The sequence below is a fragment of the Myxine glutinosa genome, chromosome 2 (genome assembly GCF_964187855.1).
Source record: "Myxine glutinosa chromosome 2, kmMyxGlut1.1, whole genome shotgun sequence".
Taxonomy (NCBI): domain Eukaryota; kingdom Metazoa; phylum Chordata; class Myxini; order Myxiniformes; family Myxinidae; genus Myxine; species Myxine glutinosa.
This window is the reverse complement of record NC_136262.1, coordinates 127,889,550-127,916,847: the sequence shown is the minus strand read 5'-3', so window position 1 is coordinate 127,916,847 and position 27,298 is coordinate 127,889,550. Positions and strand designations below refer to the sequence as shown.

Sequence of the window (27,298 nt, the reverse complement as noted above, 5' to 3'; positions counted from 1 at the left end):
ACCCCACGAAGGGAACCTGGCCAGGGAACTGGTCAACAACGTCCTCAAATTTTTCTGTGATCTTTTTGAGGCTTGTAATCGTAATGCACGAGGAACTTTAAGGCCTCAATGGTACAACGGTGTAGTTTGAGATGCAGTGTCCACTGCTGGCACCACCAATGGCAAATTTTGGTGATCTTCCATTTCATCAGAAATTAAAGCCAGACAGTTCAAAGGCAACCAGGCTGCCAACTGAGATATACTGCACCTCTAGATCAGATTAGACAGGTAGATATTAATAACGGCATTGCAAAAAACAAGGTGTTCGGACGCCACTTCAAAGAGCGACTTTGCCGACTGAGTGCAGCAGCGTACCGGTAGCCGTCCAAGTAGCTTGCGTTGATGTAGTCAGAGCCTTCGACTCCTCGAATTGGCTGCAGGCAGATGCGGCTGGCATCGGTGGGCAAGGTGCTCTCTGCACGGTTCTTGTACTTGTTGCACGGCAGTAAGGCAGTGGTGATGCGTGAAGTGCAAACCTTACCGACACCAAGGCGCTGCCACACACAAGCAAAGGAAGACAGATATGATAGGAGGTATATAGTGAGCAGAGTGGCAATGCAAGATGGGGAAATAATAATGTAAGTTGATTACGTGTTTCAAAGTTCTCATATGGCAGAGGTTTTTATGCCTCCACCCCGAAGGTGGCCGGAGGTATTATGTTTTTGGGTTGTCCGTCCGTCCGTACGCGCTAAACCTCATGTTTCTCAGCAACCACATGTCCGATTGAGACGAAACTTTCAGGGTAGGAGCGACACCCATGTAGAATGTTTTGTGATAATTGTGATGTCATGGGTCACATTGTATGGTAGCCATTTTGGATTAAACACAAATAAAAATTTTTTTCTCACAAACCGCGGAATGGAAAAATTTGACACTTGGCACATTGTTGAGTACTCCCAATGGGAAACAAAAGCATGATGATGATGACATCATAGGTGAAGTGGCCTACCAGCCATAAATGTTTTAATGGAATGCCTTATCCTAAAAATCTACAATTGCATGCAGATCATCTGTGACCCATTTGTATTGAAATATTAAATTTATGACATTATAAGTCAAATGGTTTAGCAGCCATATTGGATTTAACCTAAACCTTAAAAAAAACATCTTCTCCCAAACCACCAAAGGGATCGACTTGAAACTTTATGTATGTCATTGAATAGGCATGGCGATTAAAGGTTGTTCATAAAAACGTCATTGGTCATATGGTGTGGCAGCCATATTGAATTGAAGAAAATATTAAATAATTATATCTCAGAAACCACCTACCCTATCAATGGAAAACTTTACTCACGCCATGTAACAGCACTGCTACATATAGTTTGAAAATGATGACATCGTAAGTCACGTGGTTTGGCAGCCATCTTGGATAGAAAAACGAACCATATCCGATCAACATGAAACTTCACAAACGTCATCCCCGACCCATACATATGCACAGTGTACATTTTTGATGTCATATGTCACCTGGTTTGGCAGCCATATTAGCTTGAAAACCGATATTAAAAAAAACTCTTCTCCAAAACCGTTTCACCGATCGATGTGAAACCTGTCATGTGTGGTTAAAAAATGTGATACTTGAGAACAGCCGAAGGGATTTAAATCAAACTTGTTTATTTTTAGAACAGTCAACAAAGGCACCTACCTGTTGGCACGGACAGGGACTAAGCGGAGGAATATTGGCGACGTAGTCGCATTGCTCTAGTTTTAAATCAGCAAAATGCCTCCTTTTTTCTGAATTGTCTGAAATGGTTATTTTCTCCAAAGTTCACACCCAGCTTTGGATATTGCATTCCATTTATTGTTCTATCCAACAGCAACCGACTCTCTCTCCCTTTTGTGTTCCTATTTCCTTGTTTCCCATCTGCTTTTGTTTATGTCCACCCTGTGTTTTCTTTATTGTTTGCAATATCACTGGTGAGTGGAATATCCATGTGGCCGTGGCAGCATGCCCTGCAAGCTGAGCTCAAGTCCAACAACTGAACTCAGCTCACTATTTCCTACACTCTTTCTTTCACATCACCTTTCTTCTTATCCTCTTTTCTTAATCTGTACATTTATCTGCTTTCCTTTGCAAGCCAATCAACAAAAATTTAATGGCAACCCATTTCAGCTACCACACTCCTTTTTCCCTACCTCTTTGTGAACCACTGCATCCCACCTGCCCAATATTATATTGTTTCATCTGCCCCTCCTTCGTCAGTCTCACACCCCCTCCCAACTCTACCTATTCTCTGGCTCACTTTTTTCACTCTATAAATGATCTGTTCATGTGTCCCAGCACAAAAGTTTGAGTATGCACTGTATTGCCTTTCTCTGATTCAGAAATGATAATGTTATGCTTCATTGCCACAGCCACACAGATCCTCTTTCAATAATACACATCCCAGGTGCAGCATTCACTAAAGCTCCATTACCCAGCAGGAGATGAACCGTCCCTGCACTGTTCTTTTGAGATCATGTTTTTAAGGTATAACATGAGAGCTAAATGTGAAAGTCTTGATGGCTGTTTGATTGTGATGTTAAAAGCCCCTGTGGACACACTGCTCTGAGATGTTCGGAATAATTTGTCAAAATTAGGATTAAAAATTTGGATGATAGTTCAGCAGCAGTCTGCACTTCTTTAAGTTAATGTCCAGTAAGAGTTTGATTTTTGAGATAATTGGAACAGACTTCAACTGCAGTGATTTCTTGGTTGTAACTGGCAGGCTTTATAACTTAGGTGTTTGGTTTTCCTGTACCAATCGATCGATGGTAAATATGCCAATTAATATTTTGAACGAGATGGAATCTTTTGGCATTTCAAACATTGCATAAGGCTCATTTATAAGCTCATATACAGTATATATATATATATATGAGCAGGAGTACCTGGCACTGCTGCCGGTGGGGATGGAGGGGGATGGGGGGGGACGGGGGCGGGAGGCAGGAGAGGGAGGGGTTGAGGAAGGGAGTGGGGGGAGTGGAAGGAATTTACCCATGCAAAGAATGCTTTAACCTGTGGTGCCCAGGTAAAAAAGGAAATTGTAATACCCTCTGCCACCACCAGGTGGCACTACACGGTACACATTTACATCGAGAATTTACGCCCCTCTCCCAATTCCCCACACCCCCCCCCCCCCCATGAGGCCGTGGCCACATAGGCAATGTTACCCCCCCCCCCCCAGACAATGTTGTATTTGTATTTGTACCCCGAGGAAAGTATATGTGTTTATAGCTGGAGTACCTGGCGTCACTCAAGCGAAAATGAAACATTAACATATTTGAAATGAGGGCAAATGTAATAGCAAAACAATTACATCCCAATCAGAATCCATCACAAATGACTTATCATGTTACCTTTTCGTTGAATATATGCTGGTGAATGTGCCATTGATCACATTTCTGAGTTAAGTATGATGGCGTTCAGGAAGAATAAGAACCAGCCTTACCACCAACTTCGACTGCTTGTTTGTTTTGATTATTTGTGTTCAAATGTCTGGTAATTGTTTTGTATTTATTTATGCTAACGTGTACCTGTATATAACTGTCTTTAATAAAAAAAGGCTTAGGCACTATAAAGCGATGTTTTAAAAATCCAAAAGAACGAACCTTTTTATTTTCCCAAAAAATAAATTCCCCCCCCCCTCCCCCCCCCCCCCCTCAAAACACTCCCAGGCACTCACTGATGAACCTCTGAAAGTTTGACGAAGATCCGTTGAGCCATCTCTGAGAAAAATGGCGACAGACAGCACAATGGTTCTCTTATATAGTAGATAGTAATGGCTGCTGGTGGAGGGATGTGTGAAAACAACCACAACGGTCGACCACCTCAAGACCTCCCTGCCGGATTTATGTCTGATGATCTCGTGACCGTGCAGATTGGAAATCTTAAAACGACTCAATACTGCACCAATATAGGTATCATGTGACTGATCTAATCTTAGGCCGAGCAACCTAAGTCATGTGACACAATCGTACAAGCAGTGTAGAGACCACTATAGTCCTGGCCCTGCTCATAACCCCGTAGACAACTCATCCGCAAGAGATTTTGAAACTTGATTTGAGTTATTGGACCATATACCTTTAAAAATCACAGGTGCTTCTTCGGAACCGGCTGCGAATGGCCGCTAGGGGTGAAAATCCTAGATGGCCGCCAGTAGCCATATTGAAAATATAAATTTTGAACCACTCACCATAGACGTATGTGTAATACCTTGTTTTATGGGTTTGGTGAATCAATTTGTGACATCATTTTCATGATTGAAGGCCAAGGTCACATGCTAAGGTCAAGGTCAAGGTCAGAAATCACAAAAAACGGCCAAAATCGCAGTTTCACAGACATCGAGAAGCAGACTATCAAGTATAACTCACTATTTAAAAGTTTATGATGTAAATTATACTTTGCCTGTATGATTGCTTTGATGGAAGGTCAAGGTCATGTTCTGGAAGTTAAGACCATTGCAATTTTATTACTCATTACCAACTTGCCACTGACTAAGGTTGTTTTATACTCCGCAGGTGTGTAGTGCATATGTGTATCCGCGTAGACGTGTCTGATTCTGTCGACATTGTGCTCACTGATCGCCCCTCGTCATCCACTCCGAGTGGTAGGTATATATTATTTTTCACAAAAATTGATTCTTTTCTATATACAGGGTGTCTTAGAAAAAAACAGAACCAGTGTTATCACAAGTGTTGTTATGCTGATGAACCATACTTTTCAAATCTGTATCAACTTGTGAAAAAGAGGGCCCCATTTTCTTCTGTCTGTGATGATCTGGGGACACCCTGTACATACAGCATGGATAATTTGGTATCCATAACACAAAGTCAATTATTAGCTGTTATTGTACTGAACTCGCATTTTTAGTACTTTTTACAGGGTGTAATAAAAGCCCTCTTGTCTTTGTTCCAGTGTATCTTACATTGTGTCAGTGAGAATGGCGGAGAGCAGCAGCCAGAAGTCTACTTACTCCTTTGTGTGCACCTGTTGGAGTGCTACTGATGACTGGTATCTCAAAAGTTTGATCCCATGAATTGAATTCGACTCACAGTGTACCATGAAGAAGACCAGCACAGACACACCAGCAACCAAGGCTACCATTTCCACGACGGACATCACATCTGCACAGAGGGAGGCAGAGATTGCTACACTACGTGGAATCTCGCCAGAAGAGCTATATGCACATGACCTTCTGCAGTCTAGCCCACTATTTGTCGGAGAAATCACAACAAAGCCCGACAAAGCACAATTGGTCACTGAGCTGGAAACCAATCTTGCCCCAGTTGACTACCAATTCAACCGGGATAATCCCCAAGCAACACATGATTTGCTTGACTTTATGTCGAAAATACGACAATTCCCCAATCTCCGGTCTACATTTACAAACTTTGGTAGAGTAATTCAAGAAGTTTTCAAGAGTTCCCATCGAGTTTGTCCATCACTGGAAATGACTCGCATAGTATTCGACAGCTACAATGAATTGAGCATCAAGGAGGGTGAGCGGATCCGTAGAGCAGGTGAGAATAGCGCTGTTGACTTGGCCGTCGTGGACGAGTCTGTACCTATTCCACACCAGTTGGACAAGTTCTGGGCATCTAGTGTCAACAAACAGAACCTACAGCTGCTGGCGTGGGATGTGGGGGAACGAGATCTGCAGGACGTGGTTCTGAGTGGGATGGTGGTCAATGAAGAACTAATATCTGCGAGACTGAAGCTGACTGTAACACCTGCGAGTGATCTGTCACTTCTCAACAACTGGCAGGAGGAGGCAGACTGCCGCATAATATCTCACGTGCATTGGGCAGTTGGAAGGGGCTGTGAGAGAGTGGTTCTGGTGTCTAATGACACAGATACTGTTATCCTTCTCCTGCGCTACATTGGTTTGTTCAAAGAGGGTGGCTTGCAGGAGCTTTGGGTTCAGTTCGGGACAGGAGAGAAGCGACGTATGATTCCACTTCATGTGCTGCACCTGAAGCTAGGAGACGAATTATGCCGTGTACTCATCAAGGCGCATGTCACGACTGGGGACGATGCACTGAGCAAGGTGGGCACAAAACATGCACCACTCGTAGGCAGACCTGCAAGGTTTCTCTCCAGCTTTGGAGAGTCTCCTGTTCTCTCTGAAGTGGACATACATCAGGCGGAACAATACCTCGTCCATGTATGGGCCGGTGCGAGAAGCAAACCCACTGCAACTGCATTTGACCACTTGAGACTCGACGTCCACAGGCATTCAGTGGTAGGGCTAGAAGAACTACCACCCACATCCAGCGTCATCCGGGGACATTTGAGGAGGGCATTCTACGTGATCCGGAATGCCTTGACCTTGCTAGCTGATGCCAGTCAGCTTGATCCTATTCATTATGGTTGGATCAACCAAGACGGCACGCTCCTGCCCCATAAGTCTCTGAAGCCGATCCCCACCAAAATTCTGACCCTGTGTGGCTGTAGTGGGAAGTGTAACTCAAAGCGTTGTTCCTGCAAAGCAGCAGAAGTTATGTGTGTGATCTACTGCCATAAGAAGGTTGTTGAGCCCATCTGTGTGAATAAATAAATAAATGCCAAGTTCACACCTTAGCTCTCTCGTCTGGGCATCTGACTCATATACCATTCATTTTTAGTCATAATTATAAGGAATATGGCTTATCTGCAGGTATTATATGGCACTGTAATGTAGCTATTTAAAAAAAAAATTTCAAATTGTGTGTTCTAAAGAATGATTAAAATGTTCCAATTCATAAGTGAACAATGTGTACGCCGACGATATTGTGAGCCAAATAAAATGAGTTGTAAAATAAACAAGATTTGAAAAAACTACATGGCCTACACTTATTCCCACAGTCAGGTAAGTTGCAAAACATCAGTAATTGTATCACTCATCAAACTTTGATAGTTTGCTTTTCGATGTTTGTGAAACTGCGATTTTGGCCGTTTTTTGTGATTTCTGACATTGACCTTGACCTTAGCATGTGATCTTGGCCTTCAATCATGAAAATGATGTCACAAATGGATTCCCCACACCCAAAAACCCATGAAAACAAGGTATTACACATACTTCTATGGTGAGTGGTTCAAAATTTATATTTTAAATATGGCTACTGGCGGCCATCTAGGATTTTCACCCCTAGCGGCCATTCGCAGCCGGTTCCGAAGAAGCACCTGTGTGATTTTAAAAGGTAAATGGTCCAATAACTCAAATCAAGTTTCAAAATCTCTTGCGGATGAGTTGTATACGGGGTTATGAGCAGGGCCTGGACTACTACCAATGGTCCCTTAATAGGTCTTTATAAACCACCAAATGAAGCAGCCACCATAAACAGAATTCACTTGAGACCAAGTGTATTGGATGGAAATGGCACGAGGGAAGGAAACAAAAGAAGCAATCACAGTAATAATCAATAAGAATAATACAACCAACACTTTAACCCACGACGTCATATGCGCCTATAAAAACCAACCAACGGCAGATCCTTCAATAACTATGTCCCTATCTGTGCCCCAAAGACATGCCACGAGACATGTCTGTTAAGGGTGGACAGTCACAATGTTAGAGGTGGACAGGCCAGAAGAAGTGTTTCTCAAACTGAGCAAATCTGGTGAGCAAGTGGTCTTTCGGAAAACCCAGCGATGGCTGGGCCATCGGCGAAGAGAGCAACGGAGGCGTGACTCTGGCTGGGTCAGTGGGTCAGCACGTCTTGGCTGGGCAGGGCATGGCTTCCACTCCAGGTGCTTAGTGGCAATGCAGCCTTTGGCTGTGCATTTCCTGAGTTCTCCACTGCGATCTTTCCCTGGCCCGCCTTTTATAAAGTCCCCTGTTCACCTTCCCCTCTCTCAACATTGGCCGCCATTTGGTCTGGTGGGTGGAATGACCTCTCACACTGTGCTTCGAACTATCACGGCCCCGTTATAATGATAAGGTTCGTTTTACCGCCTAAACTTGTGGTTTGGACCTATCCTGGAGCAAAAAGAGGAAATAAATGACAGATAACAGTGGTATAAACATTAAAAAGGTGGTGAAATGGGTTGATAATTTTAGACACACCTTAGGAGAGGTGGACCATGTCTAACTGAACATAAAAGCGGCGCATATCTAATATCACATTTCATTACTTCATGCTTATGCTAAACATTTGCTTTAAGGAAATAACTGCATTATATTAAGTATATTTAACCCCTAGAAGTCATTTACACACCACTATGTGCATATGAAAGAATTTTAAATAAGAAAGGTGCTTCCAACAAAAAGTAAACTAGATATACTCAGCTAATTTGATCAATAGCAAGAGCAGATCTGATCTCGCAACGTTTCACCCGCTTCACAACAGGCTTTCTCAGCCAATAGACCCCGAGACTTGGCACATGTCCAGCTTTGATTCCCAATGTGACTGTATATTTCCAGTCACGTGCTGTTGCGTAAGATCAAATGGAGTGTTTTAAATTTTGCAAACCTCAAGCAAATAAACGTCAAATCACACCTTTGAAGGACTGCTCTGCTCTTCAAACCCTCCCTTTTATTGAGCGGTGTATAGGCAATAAAGCACTGCTTCACATGCCCCTGGAAGTTTAAGTTTAGCTATGTAAAGGTAGGGCATGGCGATTGTGACCATGACAGGTGTGACGATGTGTTCAGCCTGAACTGCATGACAATCAAAATGCTGGTGGGTGGAGTCAGCCTTCCTAATAATAACACCATTGTGGGTGGAGTCAGGACAGCTGTCCAACCAATGGGTGGAAAGAGAGAACCATATGGCCAGAAAAGTGCTGCTACTTTAATATATAGATTTCTTACATATGATCTGGTGTTGTATGTGTGTGGGTGAGCATGTGTGTGCGCTTTTTGTTGTTTTTGTGTTTCTGGGGCAAGAACATGGCTGGTTTCATGTCCGGGTTGGACGTGTTGAGGTGTGGGTGGTCTGATTGTTGGAGATCCCGTTGGTTGTTTTACACATGCGGATGTGGTGTTAGGATTGAGTGTTGTTGTTTGTTGCTCACTTTATCCAACTGTTTGCAGAAAGAATAGACAGGAAGGATTGGGTAGAGGTTTTCGTGGTCTTTTCCTTTGTTGGTACATCGGGAGGGGCAAAGTAGGCATGTGGATCAGGCTCTGCACTTGTGCGGGACCCTCTGTTGTTGGCTGTCCACCTTTGGGAGCTCCAGTCGCTGACTCCTTCCTCTCAACTCTCCTCAGTCCTGACTGTAATTGTGTGTGCTGAACCACGCTCCACACACCTCAGTGAGGCTGTGAGCTCTGACCTACTCTCCTCGGATCCTTCCTGACGACTACTATAACAACTCGGCAAACTCTACTCTCCTCCAGACTACTACTTCCACTCTCTGCTCTTGACAAGAACTATCTCGACTTTGGACTCCCCTGTTGATAACAACTGATGTCTGAGCATGGCTGCTTTGTGTAGCCATTGCATGCTGGCTTTCTGATGTGAGGCTTCCCCCACCTTGCGAGGGTTGCACAGGCATATCCTAATGACAAAGTTGCTCACATGTTGCCGCCATGTTGTCGGAACGCATGCGGTTCACACATGTGGACACGTCATGTTCATGCGGAACATGTGGGGAGGTGAAAAATGATAATGGGGAACGACGAATAATGCTCATTGCAAAAGGGAAAATAGGGAGAAGAGACCGACATGGGTCAAGTGCGACAAGGAGCTTTTAGTACATCATATCCTGGTCGTTGCCAACTGGTGTTACAAAACATTTACAATAACATTAATCATCAGACAATTAATAATTAATCCTCATTAACCGTTGTCATTTTTCTATCTATATATATATATTATTTTTTTTAAATGAATTTACAGTATTGTGAAAAGGTCTTGGACCACCTTCCAACTTAACATTTTATATTGTCACATTGGCATATTTTGATAGATAAATGGTGTTATAATGATCATACTTTATCTAACAAGCAAAAATAATTGTATTTTAATAATATCAATGCATGAAATTTCAATATTTGGTGTGAGCAGCTTTTTCATGCAAACAGCAGATATTCGTTTTGGAATGCCTTTCTGCAATTCCTGGAGAAATTCCATTGGGATGTTGTTCCATATATTCTGTAACGTTTCCCATAAGTCATATTTTGAATTTGGTTGTTTTTTTGTTTTTTTCGTGGGAAGGCCGATATGGGAATGCTAAACAGGCCAACTCACTTGCGTCATCATTGATTTGTTTTTAAAACACAGCGTTATGCCTCATTAGGATGCTTTCCAATCAGGACTTTGATTCAGCAGACCAATGAAGTGCAAAGAGCCCGCAGCAGGAAATCAGGAAATGAGTGTTTGTTTGTTGTTTTACTTTTGTCCTATTTGTTGAAAAGCTTCTTTTTTTAAATTCTTTTTTTTTTACAAGATCGAGGCTCCTGTAATAGCTAACATTAATCACAAAAGACAAACTGAGACATAAAACACAAGATAAAGGGAGCGGGAGACAAGATTCGGAGAGAGAGGGAAGCACACAAGTACAACGGTAGATAACAGGGACATCGGGAGATCTGTGGGAGGGAGAGGGCTTGGGGGGAGGAGGCACGGGAAGGGTGGGCGGGGGAGGGGAGGGGCAGGGGGAGAGGTATAAAACACATGGACACTGCTAAGGCTTCCAGGAAAGAAGAAGTCGGTATTTCAAAAAAGTGGATCTGGGGTGAATTAACGGGGTAGAAAAGATCAAGGTTTTGGATGGGGGAAGACAAGAGATGGTGGTGAACAGCTGTTTTAAAGGCCTGTTTCAACATTCTTCTTACCTTAAACTCTACCTGGAGCCCCGTAGAGCCCGGCAATGCAGTCCCGGTGCCCGGTTCGACAGCAGTTACGGAGTCGGCTTCTGTGTCGGGTGCAGCGAGTCTTTGCAAACGTGTACAGAGGGCACTCGCAGCCACTTCCGTGCGGCCAGCGGCCCACGCTTCGGTTACAGTCGCGTAAACGAAAGTGTACTGCTCCTCCGTTTGAACGCTGTAATTGCGCTGGGCACGCAGGCACGTCACGTGGCCATAAATGTCCACCGTGCCCTCCCGGGAAAGTCTGTCCAGGGCGGCATCCACAGCGATAAGACAGCAAGTCCGGCCGACTCCAGCACTGAAGGGAGCACAAAAGGGAGTATGCTTACAATTTTGTAGCAGTAACAAATGAAAGTAAAAAATGTAGTAGTAACAATTATTGACAGGTAATTGATTACATTACATAAAACTAGATATCTGCAATCACAAAACGGTCGCAATGGGTAAGTCTGCAACCCAATGATGGCCATATTGGTTTGGGACCACCATATCACTGCGACCGTCAACATTTGGGAGAGTGTAAATTGAGAAACTCTGAGGTACCATTAAAAATTGGGGGCACTAATTGCAGAAACAAACCCTACAACAGGTATTATTCCCATAGGGAGAGGCTTAATTACAATATATAGTCATTGAAGTGCAGTGTTCTGTATCATTTCTCATAAAAACACATTACAATGTACTTCATGTATTGATGGCAATTACTGCATTGGCCTCGTCAGATAATTAACAGCAAATTAAAATCTCATAAGTATTTTCAAGTGTTTGTGTGTTCGTTAGTTGCGAAAATCGAAGATTTTTCAAGTATATTGGATGGTCTTGTGTGTTATTCTGTCTGTTTGTATGTATGTCAATCGTCTACAGGTCATGATTTTAAAACGATCTTTATGAAACTTGACCAAATGATGGAGTTGGTCATAAGGAAAAAGCCTATTGATTTTGAGTCTGGAAATCATAAAACACTAGAACGGCCTCTTCGACGTCGCAACATCGACCGATATGCCTCCGCCCACATTATTACATCATTATACATACTTGTACCAAGTTCGAATTAAATAATTTCAGCTGTTCTCAAGTACCACATTTTAACCGGTCATGACCTCTGACACCAAAATCTAAACGGTTAATCTTTGCATCATAATATATACTTATACCAAGTTTGTTCAAAATCCCATCACTGGTTCACAAGTTAGCTCGGTAACACAATTTTTTACCAAACGGAACCTCTGACCTTTGACCACTAAACCCCATAATCTAATCGGTTCATCTTTGCATCATAAAATATACTTATACCAAGTTTGTTCAAAATCCCATCACTGGTTCACAAGTTAGCTTCGTAACACAATGTTTTTTTTTTTTTACAAAAACGGGACCTCTGACCTTTGACCTCTAAACCCCATAATCTAATCGGTTCATCTTTGCATCATAAAACATACCTACACCAAGTTTGTTCAAAATCCCATCACTGGTTCACAAATGAGCTCGGTAACACAATTTTTTTTTTTACCAAACGGGACCTCTGACCTTTGACCTCTAAACCCCATAATCTAATCGGTTAATCTTTGCATCATAAAATGTACTTATACCAAGTTTGTTCAAAATCCCATCACTGGTTCACAAGTTAGCTCGGTAACACAATGTTTTTTTTTTTAACCAAACGGGATCTCTGACCTTTGACCTCTAAACCCCATAATCTAATCGGTTCATCTTTGCATCATAAAATATACTTATACCAAGTTTGTTCAAAATCCCATCACTGGTTCACAAGTTAGTTCAGTAACACAATTTTTTTTTACCAAACGGGATCTCTGACCTTTGACCTCTAAACCCCATAATCTAATCGGTTAATCTTTGCATCATAAAATATACTTATACCAAGTTTGTTCAAAATCCCATCACTGGTTCACAAGTTAGCTCGGTAACACAATGTTTGTTTTTTTAACCAAACGGAATCTCTGACCTTTGACCTCTAAACCCCATAATCTAATCAGTTCATCTTTGCATCATAAAATATACTTATACGAAGTTTGTTCAAAATAACATCACTGGTTCACAAGTTAGCTCGGTAACACAATGTTTTTTATTTTACCAAACGGGATCTCTGACCTTTGACCACTAAACCCCATAATCTAATCGGTTCATCTTTGCATCATAAAATATACTTATACCAAGTTTGTTCAAAATCCCATCACTGGTTCACAAGTTAGCTCGGTAACACAATTTTTGCTTCTGACAAACCAGACGTGATCTGCTTAACAGAAACTTTCCTCCTTCATGATGTCTCTGATTCCTTGGTATCTCTCCCAGGTTACTCCCTCCTCCGGTATGATAGACCTGAGCCTCATCCTGGAGGGCGGGGGGGTTGCTATCTTTATAAAAAAAACTCTCTTCCTCACTCGCCCTACACTGCCCTCTCTCCACCTCACCCCCAGGAATACCTTTGGCTACGGCTTCCCCTTCGCTCCCACCTTTTGTTCATATGTGTGTTGTACCGTCCACCAAACAGTGATGACTCCATCTACATCTCGCTGTCTGATAATATGGACCAACTTCTATCTACCCATCCCAACTCTCTCTTCCTCATATGTGGTGATTTCAATTGTCACCATGCCAGTTGGCTGGGTGTGGGTACCTCTCTCACCAGCCATGGCTCTTCACAAAGGACTTCTGTGACTCACTGGGACTGACACAATCTGTCAATTTCCCGACCCGGATCTCAGTCAACGGAGCATCTTCTCTTCTGGACTTGGTTATGACTAACTTCCCTGAAAATGTCTGCTGCTCTTCTTCTGCTCCAATCGGCTCATCTGATCATGTGCTTGTTAAAGTGGACAACTCTCTGACCATTCTCAGATAGCCTCCTCAGCGTCGACGAGTCTGGCATTTCACTCAGGCCAACTGGCACGGTCTTCAAGCAGCCATCAATCATCTGGACTGGTCTCCCATCTCTACCGCCTCTGACATCAACTCATCCTGGGAATTCTTCCAAAGTAAATTGCTCTCTCTCATGCACAGATTTATCCCATCTCGTCTTCAGTTGTCATACCCTTCCTCCCGTCCATGGTACACGGAATCTTGTGGTGAGGCTATTGCCCAGAAACAACTTGCTTTCGTCTCCTGGAAAGCAAATCCAATGGAAGGAAATCTCATTTCCTTTCACAAAGCCCGAAACAAGTGTGTGTCCACCCTCAGGAGAGCCAAGAAACAATATCTCTCCGTTCTCAGGACAGAACTCTCTAATCTGTCTCCCTCTTCCAAATCCTGGTGACGTCTGGTCAAATCTGTTTCTGGTGTTTGTTCCCCCTCCATCCCCTCCCTCACCTCAAACGGCCACACGGCTGACTCCGCAAGTGAAAAAGCTGAATGCCTCAACTCTGTGTTTGCCTCTAAATCTTGTGTCCCAAACCCATCCCTCTCTGTACCCACCGTACCCAGTCGTACCCAGCTGCTCCTGGACTCTGTGTCCTTTCCTCCTGACAAGGTGGAAAAGTTTCTGTCAACCCTCGACTCTGATTCTGCAACTGGACCTGACGGAATCAGCCCACGGGTCCTAAAATCCTGTTCTTCCGCTCTTTCACTCCCTCTCTCTGTTCTCTTCACCCTCTCTTTTGCTCAAGGTCATCTGCCATCTGCTTGGAAATCTGCCAACATCACCGCTTTGCACAAAAAAGGTGCAAAAACAGATCCCAGCAACTACAGACCAATCAGCCTTCTCCCAATTATCAGCAAAGTCATGGAATCCATCATTGCTTCAGATATGAAATCTTTCCTCTTCTCCAATGGCTTGATCTCTGATCATCAATTTGGTTTCAGACCTGGTCACTCTACTCTGGACATGCTGCTTCTGCTTTCTCAACAATGGATGGAGGTCCTCAATGCCAAACAGGAAATTAGAGCTGTCTCCCTTGACATATCACGTGCCTTCGATACGGTCTGGCAACCCGCTCTGCTCACCAAACTCTCCTCTGTTGGTATCCATGGAAATCTCCACGCATGGCTGGCGGACTTCCTCTCTAGTCATAGTCAACGTGTGGCCCTGAATGGGTTTCTCTCATCTCCTCTTCCTGTTCAGGCTGGAGTTCCCCAAGGCAGTGTTCTGGGCCCTGTGCTTTTTCTGGTCTTCATCAATGATCTCTCTGACTCTCTTGAAAATCCTCTCTATCTCTTTGCTGATGACTCTACTCTCTGTCGCTCCATTCTTCATCCCTCAGATCGGCAGTCTGCAGCCTCCTCACTCTCTGCAGACCTGGACAAAATCACAGACTGGGCAAACAAGTGGAACATGTCTTTCAATCCTGACAAATCTCACACTCTTACGATGTCTCTCCGAAAAGACCGACTGGACAACCCTCCCATCCACTTTCTGAATAATCCTCTCCAAGAAGTTCTGTCACTCAAGCTTTTGGGTCTCACTATCTGCCATGATCTTTCCTGGGAAAACCACATTTCAAATCTGGCCTCCAAAGCCAGTCGCCGACTGGGCATCCTCCGTCGTGCGAAGTCCTTCCTTGGCACACCTGAGCTCCTCACCACATACAAGGCTTTCATCCGCAGCTCAATGGAATACTGCTCTCCCCTCTGGGCTGGTGCTCCTGCCACACACCTAGCTCGTCTTCACGCTGTTGAAACCAAAGCATTCAGAATCATTGGAATCTCCCGCAATGAAGCTAACTCCAAGGGCCTCTCACTCACTCACCACAGGCAGGTTGGTGGTCTTTCCGTCTTCTACCGACTCCTCTCTGGCCTTGCCCCCCCAGCTCTCTCTGGGCTCTGTCCCGCAAATATTCCTGCAGGTCGCACAAGATCTGCCTGCAACCCTCTTATGGTTAAACTGCCAAAATCAAGACTCTCTGCTCACCTTCACTCGTTCATTCCTCTTTTCTCCCACCTCTGGAACAAACTCCCTCACTCTCTTCAATCCCACTCCACCCTCCAGGTCTTTAAAACAGCTGTTCACCACCATCTCTTATCTTTCCCCATCCAAAACCTTGATCTTTTCTATCCCCGCTAATTTCACCCCAATTCCACTTTTTTGAAATACCAACTTCTGTCCTGGAAGTCCTTGGTGTCCTTGTGTTTTATACTTCTCCCACCCCCCCCCCCCCTCCTTCCCACGCCTCCTCCCCCCCAAGCCTTCTCCCTCCCACACATCTCCCTGCTCTTAAATGTTGTGTGCTCTCAAGTGTTTGTGTGCTTTCCCTTCTCTTGTCTTCCGCTCCCTCTTTTTATATATTTTGTTTGTCTGGTTGATTTGTTTGTGAAGTAAATGTCAGCTCTTTCACGAGCCTCGATTCAGTATACAAAAAAAAAAAAAAAAAAAAAAAAAAAATGTATGTATGTATGTATGTATGTATGTATGTATGTATATATGTGTTTGTATATCTGAAAAACAAGAAACTGACCTCAAAGAAGGAAATGAGGCCATTTGGCCTATCATTTCTGTGGTGCACTCTCGGGTTAATTTTGGCTACAGCTTTCAACACGAATCTTCTTGATGGTTTACGAAAGTCTAAATAAACAGACTGATTGGGTGACCCCGCTTGGGTGGTGTATTCAGCACTGCATGGGGAAAAGCTACAGTCACGTGAAAAAGTAAGTACACCCCATGTAAAGTTTTGACGTTTTCAACATATTTCAACATACAGCTATTTGATCTTCATTTCAACAATATTGATAGATAAAGGTGATATAATATAACAAATATCATGAAACATTTACATTTTGTAGTCCATTGTATAATTTAAATAAACATAAATGCAAATTTCGCATGTGGAAAAAGTAAGTACACCCTTGGCTCTAATAGGTGGTATTGCCCCCTTTGGCAGAAACAACCTCAAGTAGGTGTTTCTTATAACTGTCTACCAGTCTCTGACATCGACTGGGAGAAATTTGCCCACTCCTCCACGCAGAATTCTTTCAGCTGTGCGATGTTTGAGGGGTTTCTTGCATGCACAGCTCGTTTCAAATCCCCACACAACATCTCGATGGGATTTAGATCCGGGCTTTGACTTGGCCATTCCAGAACTTTCCATTTCTTTCTTTTCCGCCATTCCTTGGTGGATTTACTGGTATGTTTCGGGTCATTGTCATGATGCAAGGTCCACCTTCGGTTGAGCTTCAACTTTCCGACAGATGGCCTCACATTATTCTCAAGCACCCTCTGGTACAATGAAGAATTCATAGTGGATTCTATGATGGTGAGCTGCCCAGGCCCTGATGCAAAAAAGTTGCCCCAAACCATAATATTTCCACCACCATGCTTTACAGTTGGTATCAGGTTCTTGTGGTCAAATGCTGTCTTTGGTTTTCGCCAAACATGTCTTCTGGTACTGTGGCCAAATAGCTCTACCTTTGACTCATCTGTCCAGAGCACATTGTTCCAGAAGTGCTGGTCTTTGCCGAGGTGTTCATTGGCAAACTTTAGTCTTGCCCTGATGTTCTTTCTGGACAGCAAATGTTTCCTCCTGGCACACCTCCCATGTAGATCAAATTTGTGCAGCCTCTTTCTAATGGTAGACTCGTGCACTTTGACATCATCAGTGGCAAGAGCTACCTGTAGGTCCCGTGATTACATTCTGGGGTTCTTAGAGACTTATTTCAGCATCTTGCGGTCTGCTCTCGGGCTGAACTTGCTGGGGTGCCCTGGCCTGAACAAGTCGGCAGTTGTTTGGAATCTTCTCCACTTGTAGATGATCTTCCGGACAGTCGAATGATTGATTTCAAATTGTTTGGAGATCTTTATAAATCCCTTCCCAGACTCGTAGGCATCTATAACCTTCTTTCTGAAGGCCTCAGAGAGCTCTTTTGATCTCGGCATGGTGACGCCGCACACTTCAACAACAAAGAGCAAACCAAACGAAATGTCTGAGGTAAAAATAAGACAGGTTCCTCCAAGATCCTCTCTAACGATGTGCTAATCATTTGCACCTGAGTTGGTGCACCTGATTCTAATTTTAGGTATTTGAAGTCGTGATAAATGTGGGGGTGTACTTACCTTTTCCACATGCGAAATTTGCATTTATGTTTATTTAAATTATACAATGGACTACAAAATGTAAATGTTTCATGATATTTGTTATATTATATCACCTTTATCTATCAATATTGTTGAAATGAAGATCAAATAGCTGTATGTTGAAATATGTTGAAAAAGTCAAAACTTTACATGGGGTGTACTTACTTTTTCACGTGACTGTATATATACACACGTTTTTCTTTCCTTCATTCCCAATACTCCCAATTTCCATGCTATACCAATTTCTGAGCTGTATCGGAGAGCTGGCTGGAGTTTTTTATTTTATTGAGACGGCATCAACGATGGGAATATAAATTACGCGTCGACATATATTTTGACCTTTTTTTGATCTTAACCTAATGTTTAAGGTCATGACAAAATTATAGCCATTTAAACATTTTTCACCAAAACTCACCTAAGGTTTGTCTGATCAGAACCAAATTTCCCTCTTGAGATAGCCTAGAACAAGCCGCATTTACACTTAATTTACATCATACCCCTCCGGGTTAAAGGTCAAGGTTAAATTGCGGTCTTAAAAAAAATTACGAGTTTTTTTCATCGCTCAATTTTGCCGATGCAGAATCTCAAAGACCGCTTAGCCTTCCAAGATGTTCTTGCATCATTATAGTGTACCTGCACTGAAGTTGTGCACCTGATACTTGTTTCATGTGTTTGACCTACTTTTTCCGGATTTTGACCTAATTAACAAAAAACACCTTTTTCCTCAGAAGTTTTATAATTTTTCTCTGATTTTAATGATGTTGATTTTAATGGATAGATTGCAGATGGGGACACATTTTCTTAACACTCTATCCCTAATTGTTGAAGGTCAAGGTAATATGGCGGTCCGAACAAAATGTGACATAATTGGTTTATGGGCCAAGGGTAAGCCGGGGAGACTTAACCTTGGCAATCACTTTGTGATCAGAGATATCGAGTTATAACTGCATACTTTTCATGGGAAAAACAAGGAATCATGATTCTGTTCGGTACATCATCAAAGGCCATCATGCTTATTATTTCTCAATCTTCTTGATAATAGTATGGATACACAATGTATACCTTGGCCCACCCTTATAAGACCTTTCATGCTTGGTTCACCAGGTTTTTCTTGCTATGATAAACAAACATTTAAATTAAAACAACGATATGAAAATGAGCTCGAAACACCAATGGACATTGAGCCTGAATATGTACCTGCAGTGAACCACCATGGGCCCTGCATCCGAAGTGCTGGTGCTGCGGACTCGGCGCAGGAAAGCGAAGAAGGCGGTTGGATGCTCTGGAACACCATGCTCAGGCCATAAAGTGAAGTGGAAGTGCCACAGCTCACGCCTCTCACTGGAGCCCGTCTGGGAACAGTCACTCTCCTTGGTACAGAAATACACAGAAAGTGATCGTGTCAATCTTGCTGATGAACAACATTATTGGCATCTCCTGTGATGAGCCAGAAGCACAAGGTCTGTTCCTCTCACATTGCGGACAGGTGAGTGACCTGTCTGTTTTTATTTTTATTTTTTAACTTCCACTCCTGATCTGGTCTAGCTCTTTCAGCCCTCCAAGCCTCACCAGCTCCTACGTGAAGCGTTTATCGAGTAACCTCCTATCCCGGATAAACTCACAAAATCAAGCCATATTTCACACCTCAACTCTTTTGTTCGGCTTTTGTCTTGTTTGTGGAACTGCCTTCTGGAGACGTTTCAATCACACTCTTTAAGGTGGGTTTTCACGGGACACGCGAACGGTTCGCGAAGGATGCGAATGTCGAAAAAATGGCAAAGTCCAACATTCGTATTTTAGGCTCCAAAAGTTCGCCAAACATGCGCGGGGGTTCGGAAGCGTCGTCAATTGTTCGCAGGAGTCGTTTTTTGTTCGGCGGGTATTTCAAAAATGTTTGAAATACCCGCCGAACAATTTCAAAAATGTTTGAAATACCCGCCGAACAATTTCAAAAATGTTTGAAATACCCGCCGAACAATTTCAAAAATGTTTGAAATACCCGCCGAACAAAAAACGACTCCTGCGAACAATTGACGACGCTTCCGAACCCCCGCGCATGTTTGGCGAACTTTTGGAGCCTAAAATACGAATGTTGGACTTTGCCATTTTTTCGACATTCGCATCCTTTGCGAACCGTTCGCGTGTCCCATGAAAACCCACCTTTAGGTTTCAAGCAAGCGGTGTACTACCATCTCATATCACCCCATCCATACCTGCAATCTTTCAACTCCCATTAACCGTACATAACACAAACCACTTACAGGTTATTGCATACATTCTCTCTCACTTTCCCTATCTCTCCATCTCTCTCTCGTTTTTCTCTTAATTTCCTCTGTGTCCAACTGTGGCCTCACTATCATTATGTTGACTTTTTAACCTCTCTTACTTTGCTCTTTCATGAGCCTATATTTTGGATCGAAGAAAAATGAAGGACCACTATGGAGTACTGGTCTCCACTCTGGGCTGGTGCTCCTGTCTCACACTTCGCTCGACTTCACACTGTAGAAACCTAGGCTTTTAGAATCATTGGACTCTCCCATGATGAAGCTGATTTTGAGGGCCTATCACTCTCTCTCATCGCAGGCAGGATGGCGGTCTTTCTATCTTCTACCGACTCCTCTCCGGCCTTGCTTCCCCTGCTCTGTCTGTGCTCCGTCCCCCAAATATTCCTTCAGGTCGCACAAGATCTGCCTGCAACCCTCCTATGGTGAAACTTTCAAAATCAAGACTCTCTGCTCACCTTCACTCTTTCATTCCTCTTTACTCCCACCTCTGGAACAAACTCCCTCACTTTCTTCAATCCCACTCCTCCTTCCAGGTCTTTAAAACATCTGTCCACTACATCTCTTATCTTCCCCCATCCAAAACCTTGACCTTTTCTACCCCCGTTAATATACTCCAAACCAACCTCCTTCAAATTCCGTTTTTTTCCCTGAAAGTCCTTGTAGTGTCTATCTTGTTTGTCCCGTATTTATCCCGCCCCAGCCCTCTCCCTTCCACAGATCTCCTGATGTACCTGTTCTCCACTGTAGTTGTGCTTCCCTCTCTCTCCCCCTCTTGTCTCCCACTCACTTTATTATATGTTCTATGTGTTAGCGAGCCTCGATTGAAAAACAAAAAAACAAACAAAAAAAATCCAATATGTATCTTTAAATGTTTGACTACATGAAGAACATCATTGGCAAACGGCGTCTCCCTGTCTGGATGTGAAGATTAAGATCGAAAAACAGAAGTCAAGGCTAATGTAACATCTGTGTAATGTTAAAACTTTGAAATGAAACAACACATGCTAACAAATAAACAAGTGGAGTCACAAAGATGTGTTTAAAAGCAAATCTCCGCTAAAAAGACAATTTGAGCCTTAATTTGGACAAATGTTGCTTAGGAAATGCATGCCAAGTCATTTAAAAATGCACTCTCATCCCATTTATGAGCAAATCCAGATGTGATCTCTCTTTCCTTTTCAGTCGGGAGGGGGGGGGGGGGGGGGGACTTTTTTGTTGGTGATGTCTTTTACTGGTAGCATTTTAAGTGCCCATCCCAAGTTGCCCTGAGGGCATTAATAGTCAATCCTCTCTTAAGATAATTAATGAGCCAGCTAGGTTTCTCCTATAACCATCAGAATTAGTTTCCCAAAGCATAAAACCCAAATCCTCAGCACTTCTGACATCAGCCGAATTTGAACGCACAATCCAGACTCCTGAGGATGCCAGTCCAGCATCTTCACCGCTATGCCACCACCATACATATTACATATACATATTTTAAATTAAATGATCATCAACTCAAGGTGCAACCAAAATCATTTGATTTTGTAGAGACTGCAATGGATTTTGTGCAGTATCTTGACAAATGGCATGGCCTAGATTCACCTTGCGGAGAAATCAACAGAGACTTTTCACAGTTTGTCAAACCTGGGAGATAAGGTCTCATATTTCAAGTCCAAGATTTTCCCTGAGCCCCACTTTAGTTGTCCATGTCATGGGATACAGACAAAAATTGTCTCTAAGTGCAAAGGACATGAAAGAAGTCAGAAGTGGTGCTGAGATGGAATGTAAAAATCCAATGATGTACACCTTTCTAGTTCTCAACTTCCTGCTTGGTCCAACAGACTTTGTAAGCCCACAATAAAAGTTTATACTTGTTGATCCTTTTTCCGGGATTACATTACACACAAAGCTATGGATTACGGCCGATGAATTATTTGCAACAAGGGAATGGGGAACGGGTGGAAACGGGATTTTAAACATGAACAGGTCAAAACGTTAGGCGGCAAGATTTATTTGATGTGCTTCAGGTGTTACAATGGAAATGCAAAAAAACGTTAATGCGAAATACTGTGAATAAGCACAGCTTTGATTGCTTCCGAAATAAGAAAATATAACGCCGTGGTGTATTGCACAGCCTCGTTCACTTCTGAAATGAAATTAAAAACGTGGGTGGTGTATAGGCACAGAACGCTGGATTGATTGCTCGATGCCTTGAAAATAACGACAACTCGCGTTATGTAATAAAGCCAAACCATGGCTATTGCTTATCCGCATATTTTATACATCGTGTTTATATAGTTTGGATGAAGTTTATATAGCTTGAACTTTCATAAATATCCCCTCCTTCCTGTAGGGATCAGTGGTCAAACCACTACGACGCCATGGATATCCTCGTCGGAGTTGCAGGGCTGGAGGTCGGGGAGATGGTCATTGTCGCAGCCTCCATGGCTTCTCCGGTCTGGTTTATCCTCATGGAGAGGCTTGGTGCAGCTTTATTTATTTATTTATTCATTTTTCTCACTACACTTCATGGTGCCTTTGCTGTGCACCACTCTGGCTCTGCTCTACTGCAATTCATTGTATTGTCCTAATTACAATGAGCTATTACATTATTTTGACATTTTTAATTGCAATATTTTATATTGTCTTTCCTATTTTTCTTTCGGGTTTTTTGTGTTGACATAACTTTATATTTACCCTCGCCAGAGGAGAGGGTATTGCATTTGAGTCTGTTTGTCTGTTTGTCCACACAGAATAAATATGATTTTCTCTGCAACCATTGGTCCGATTGACAGGAAATTTTCACCATAGGTGCAACTCCACCTGTATAATTTTTTTATGAGAATTATGACGTCATAGGTCAAGTGGTTCAGCCGCCATCTTGGGAAAATCGAAAAACGTTGCACCTTTATATCTCTGAAAGCGCTCGAATAGAAAAAATTGAGACATGGCTCATTGTAAAGAACTCTCCATGGGGAATAAAATATGTTAATGATGACGTCATAGGTGCCTCCATTATGACGTCATTATTCGACAAGTACAACACTTCATCCTATCAAGATGAAATTTATTGAGTGCCATGTCGGCATAAACTCGTGGAGAAAAAAAAGAATGATGACGTCATCGGTCACGTGGTTCGGCCGCCATATTTGTTTTAACACAAAAGCCTTTAAAACCACTGAAAATACATCCTGGCGAGGGTTTGCAATCTCTGATTGCTCTTTTTCTTGTTGTCTATGCATTTCATAACTTGCATCTTATTATATCTTGATTCATAATTATCATTCTTGTAACCTATTATTGTAATCATTGTAACCTCATATTATTGCATCAATCCTTATTTTTCATGTTATACATGGCTGCATATGTACTTGTAATGTTTTAAAAAATAAGTTGTACTTTTTAATTCATTTTGTTTATTTGTAGATGTTATTACACTGTTGACATCATTGCAATTAATTTTTTTCATTATCTTGATTTTCATTTTACATTGTAAATCATTCACAATTCAGCTTCTGGATATGATCATTTGATAACAAAACCATGAATGGGATTGAATTGAATCATGTGCATATTCCATTTCCACTGGGTCATGAAGGAATGATCCTATCGGCCGGAAGGCTTGAAGCCTGGGCCTATACAAACTGTGGGCCTCAGAACGGGCTGATGCGGGCTGCAACCTATCGACTTTTATGATGCTTTTAACAATCGCTTCTGGTCTTTTTCACACTGAAGAGAAAACTTATAGGGAAGGAATGATGATTGTGAATATAAGGATTCCAAATATTTATTGGGCCTGAGGGAGCAGCAAAATGGCGGATGTATGATTTATGTTTTCAGGGGTGGAGTCAGATTCAAATTGTGGGTGTGGTCAGGCCAGCTGTCCAACCAATGGTTGCAATGAAACATACATACACATTTTGATGTTCGGCTAATTATACATAGATGGCAAATAGATTCAAGTTAATTTCCATGGTGATATATATGGGCTGATAATCCAATCTTTGGTACTGCAAGGATCAAAGAAGGTAAAGTGTTAAAGGTTTCCCCCCAGTATAATGGGTATAATAATAAAGTTTCCCCCAGTATAATTATATACGAGTAATAATAAATAACTAACTTCAAGGTCAGCTGCAGGATCTACTTTATTTGGCTGCTTTGTCAAATCATTTTGATATTGGACGCATTGACAGACTATATCCAGCCACATGCAGCAAGCGACAAGTTGCAGATGTTATCAAGTTTCCAGGTTATCGGTGTCAGATGTCAGTGGGAGCGAGTTGGGAAAGTAAAGAACTTGATTCATAAAAAGCACAACTCAGTACAGTATCACATTTAAATACAACTGAACCCAACACATTAATGAAAGCTAAGTACAAAATATACTGAAAATGCTCAAAGGAAGATGTTCATAAAGGTAAAAAAAAGAAGTTTGATATCATTCAACTCTCCTGCACCAAAGGTGAACTAGGTTTGCCTTGAAATTCTTCAATACATATTGCGTACTTTTTAGATCCTAAGATTCATTTCTGGCTGATCAATTGCTTTCCATATATTCATATCCATTAAATAGTTGTTTATTATTTTTTGCTGAAGATGTGCAATTAGTAGATGCCTTGCAATTAGGTTGACAGCAAATGACAGCTTGCAATTAGTAGATGCCTCCTTTGATTCGCACATTGCGTTTGATTTCCTGCATGCAGTGTTGAAATGGGTTGTGAATAAGGTTCTATTTTTATTTTTTTTAATACATGGTCTCGCTCAGCTCGTGGAAGAACTAGGTCAGAAAACAGATCAGGACACAACATAGCAAATGGAACAGCCGGAGAAAGGGGAAACACCAATAGTTGAGGGAGAAGATGGAGCCGGACAAACGCAGGTAACGATGAGGGGTAGGGAGAATGCAAAGGGGTTGACAAGATGGATACAAAAGCAAAATATTTGGGAGTGCCGGGGGATTGTTTAACAGGTGTAGAAAAGATCATGTATTTGGATGGTGGTGACTTGAGATGATGGTGAACAACTGTCTTGAAGATCTGGAGGGAAGAATGAGATTGAAGAGAGTGTGGAAGGTGGCTCCAAAGGTGGGAAAAGAGAGGAATAAATGAATGGAGGTGAGCAGTGTTTCTGGATTTACGCAGTTTCACAAGGAGCTGGTGGACCACGTGCATCCTGCAGATAAATTGGGGGAGGGGTAGGTGGAGGAAGAGACAAAGCACCGAGACGGCAGAGGGTGCAAGACCAGAAATGAGGCGGAAGCAGACAGAGACCACCGACCTGTTGGCGATGGCGAGGTGATAGGCGCATAGACTGAGCTTCATTGTGAGATACTCCAATGATCTTGAAACCTTTGGTTTCCATGGTATCAAGCTGAGCAAGATGTGAGGCAGGGGAGCCAGCCCAGCGGGGAGAGCAGTACTCCATCAAACTGCGGATGAAGGCCAGGTGCGCCAAGGAAGGACGTTGCACGACGGAGGATGCCCAGTCGCGTCTGGCTTTGGAGGCCAGCTTGGAAATATGACTTTCCCAAGAGAGATCATGGCTGAGAGTGATACCCAAGAGTAAAAGTGACTGAACGTCTTTGAGAGGGTTCTTGAGAAAGTAGATGAGATTATTTGCCTTTCAGAGAGAGATGGTGAGAGTGTGAGATTTCTCAGGAATGATAAACGCATTCCAAGTGTTTGACCAGCATGTGGTTTTGCCGAGTTCTGACAGGGAAGAGGCTACAGCCTGTCTGTCTGAAGGATGAGGGGTGTGATGCAATGTTGGGAACATCTGCGACTTGGCAGCTTAATCTCACCACAAGTTAACCATCACTCATTTGTGGCCTAGTTGTGGCCATTCCATTCCCGATAAGAAGCCATAGCTCAGGCCATTGAGAGCAATTGCTGATTAATCTCCAATCAACATCTCTTTCTCACTGCTCTCTCAATTGCCAGTGTGCAGTAAGGCTCTTTTTCTGGCAGGGCACTCTGTGCTCTGGTTTTATGCCTACCGAGTCAACTCCATTATACTGGGGGAGACAAGGATGAGGCAAGCATTGAATTCACCATCTCTCAACAAATCCTCCCATCCTCTGTTACCTGGCCTTGTAGATATTTTCAGTTTCATTCTTTTCCATTCCCCCGTCCCTTTGCTGTTCATCTTTTCCATCTGCTTGCTCTCTATATATTGTTACGGTCGTGGACAATGGCACACCAATGAAAGAAAGGACATTCACTGGCAGCTGGAAAGGAAACGTTTAACGAATCGATTTATTTACAAGCATACAGTGCAACTTATCGATAGGAAAGAAAGATGGACAAGAGGCAGAAACTTAGCTTAATCTATGATTCTGACGATCACTACGAATAAACACAACAAGGGCGCCCAGCACACATTCATGGGGGAAAATGAACGTCGGGATCCTGTCAGCAAAATGGTTACGATGTTACCAGGACCTTGTTGTCTTGATTCACCAACGAGCACCACACCGACAAAGGCCAGTCCCCAGCACGAGCACGAAGAGGCAGTCACCAGCTCGAACACGGGCAGGCAGTCCCAGCACGAACACGGGCAGGCAGTCCCAGCACGAACACGGGCAGGCAGTCCCAGCACGAACACGGGCAGGCAGTCCCAGCACGAACACGGGCAGGCAGTCCCAGCACAAACACGGGCAGGCAGTCCCAGCACAAACACGGGCAGGCAGTCCCAGCACAAACACGGGCAGGCAGTCCCAGCACAAACACGGGCAGGCAGTCCCAGCACAAACACGGGCAGGCAGTCCCAGCACAAACACGGGCAGGCAGTCCCAGCACAAACACGGGCAGGCAGTCCCAGCACAAACATGGGCAGGCAGTCCCAGCACAAACACGGGCAGGCAGTCCCAGCACAAACACGGGCAGGCAGTCCCAGCACAAACACGGGCAGGCAGTCCCAGCACAAACACGGGCAGGCAGTCCCAGCACAAACACGGGCAGGCAGTCCCAGCACAAACACGGGCAGGCAGTCCCAGCACGGGCAGGCAGTCCCAGCATGGGCAGGCAAGGAGAGAGAGAGAAAGAGAAAGAGAAAGAGAAAGAGAAAGAGAAAGAGAAAGAGAGACGGAGACAAGAGCTTGGCATGAAGACTGGTGAAGACTGGAGAGTGAAACCGGCAGGCAGAGGGCAGGCATGTGCAGAGGCAAGATAGAGGGTCTGGCCAAGAGAAAGAATCAAGTG

The 27,298-nt window shown here is 43.2% G+C and overlaps 1 protein-coding gene across 1 annotated transcript in view; it reads right to left on the bottom strand.

Moving 5' to 3' along the window:
- LOC137422292 (receptor-type tyrosine-protein phosphatase delta-like) overlaps positions 1-27,298 on the bottom strand; it is a 213,200-nt gene that overhangs the window by 43,618 nt on the left and 142,284 nt on the right. Inside the window, exons 11-13 of the mRNA XM_068109042.2 lie at positions 19,027-19,181; positions 10,782-11,112; positions 355-533 (exon numbers count right to left, since the gene is read on the bottom strand). Of these exons, the coding sequence (XP_067965143.2) occupies positions 355-533; positions 10,782-11,112; positions 19,027-19,181 (665 nt within the window). The remainder of the gene's footprint in view (positions 1-354; positions 534-10,781; positions 11,113-19,026; positions 19,182-27,298) is intronic.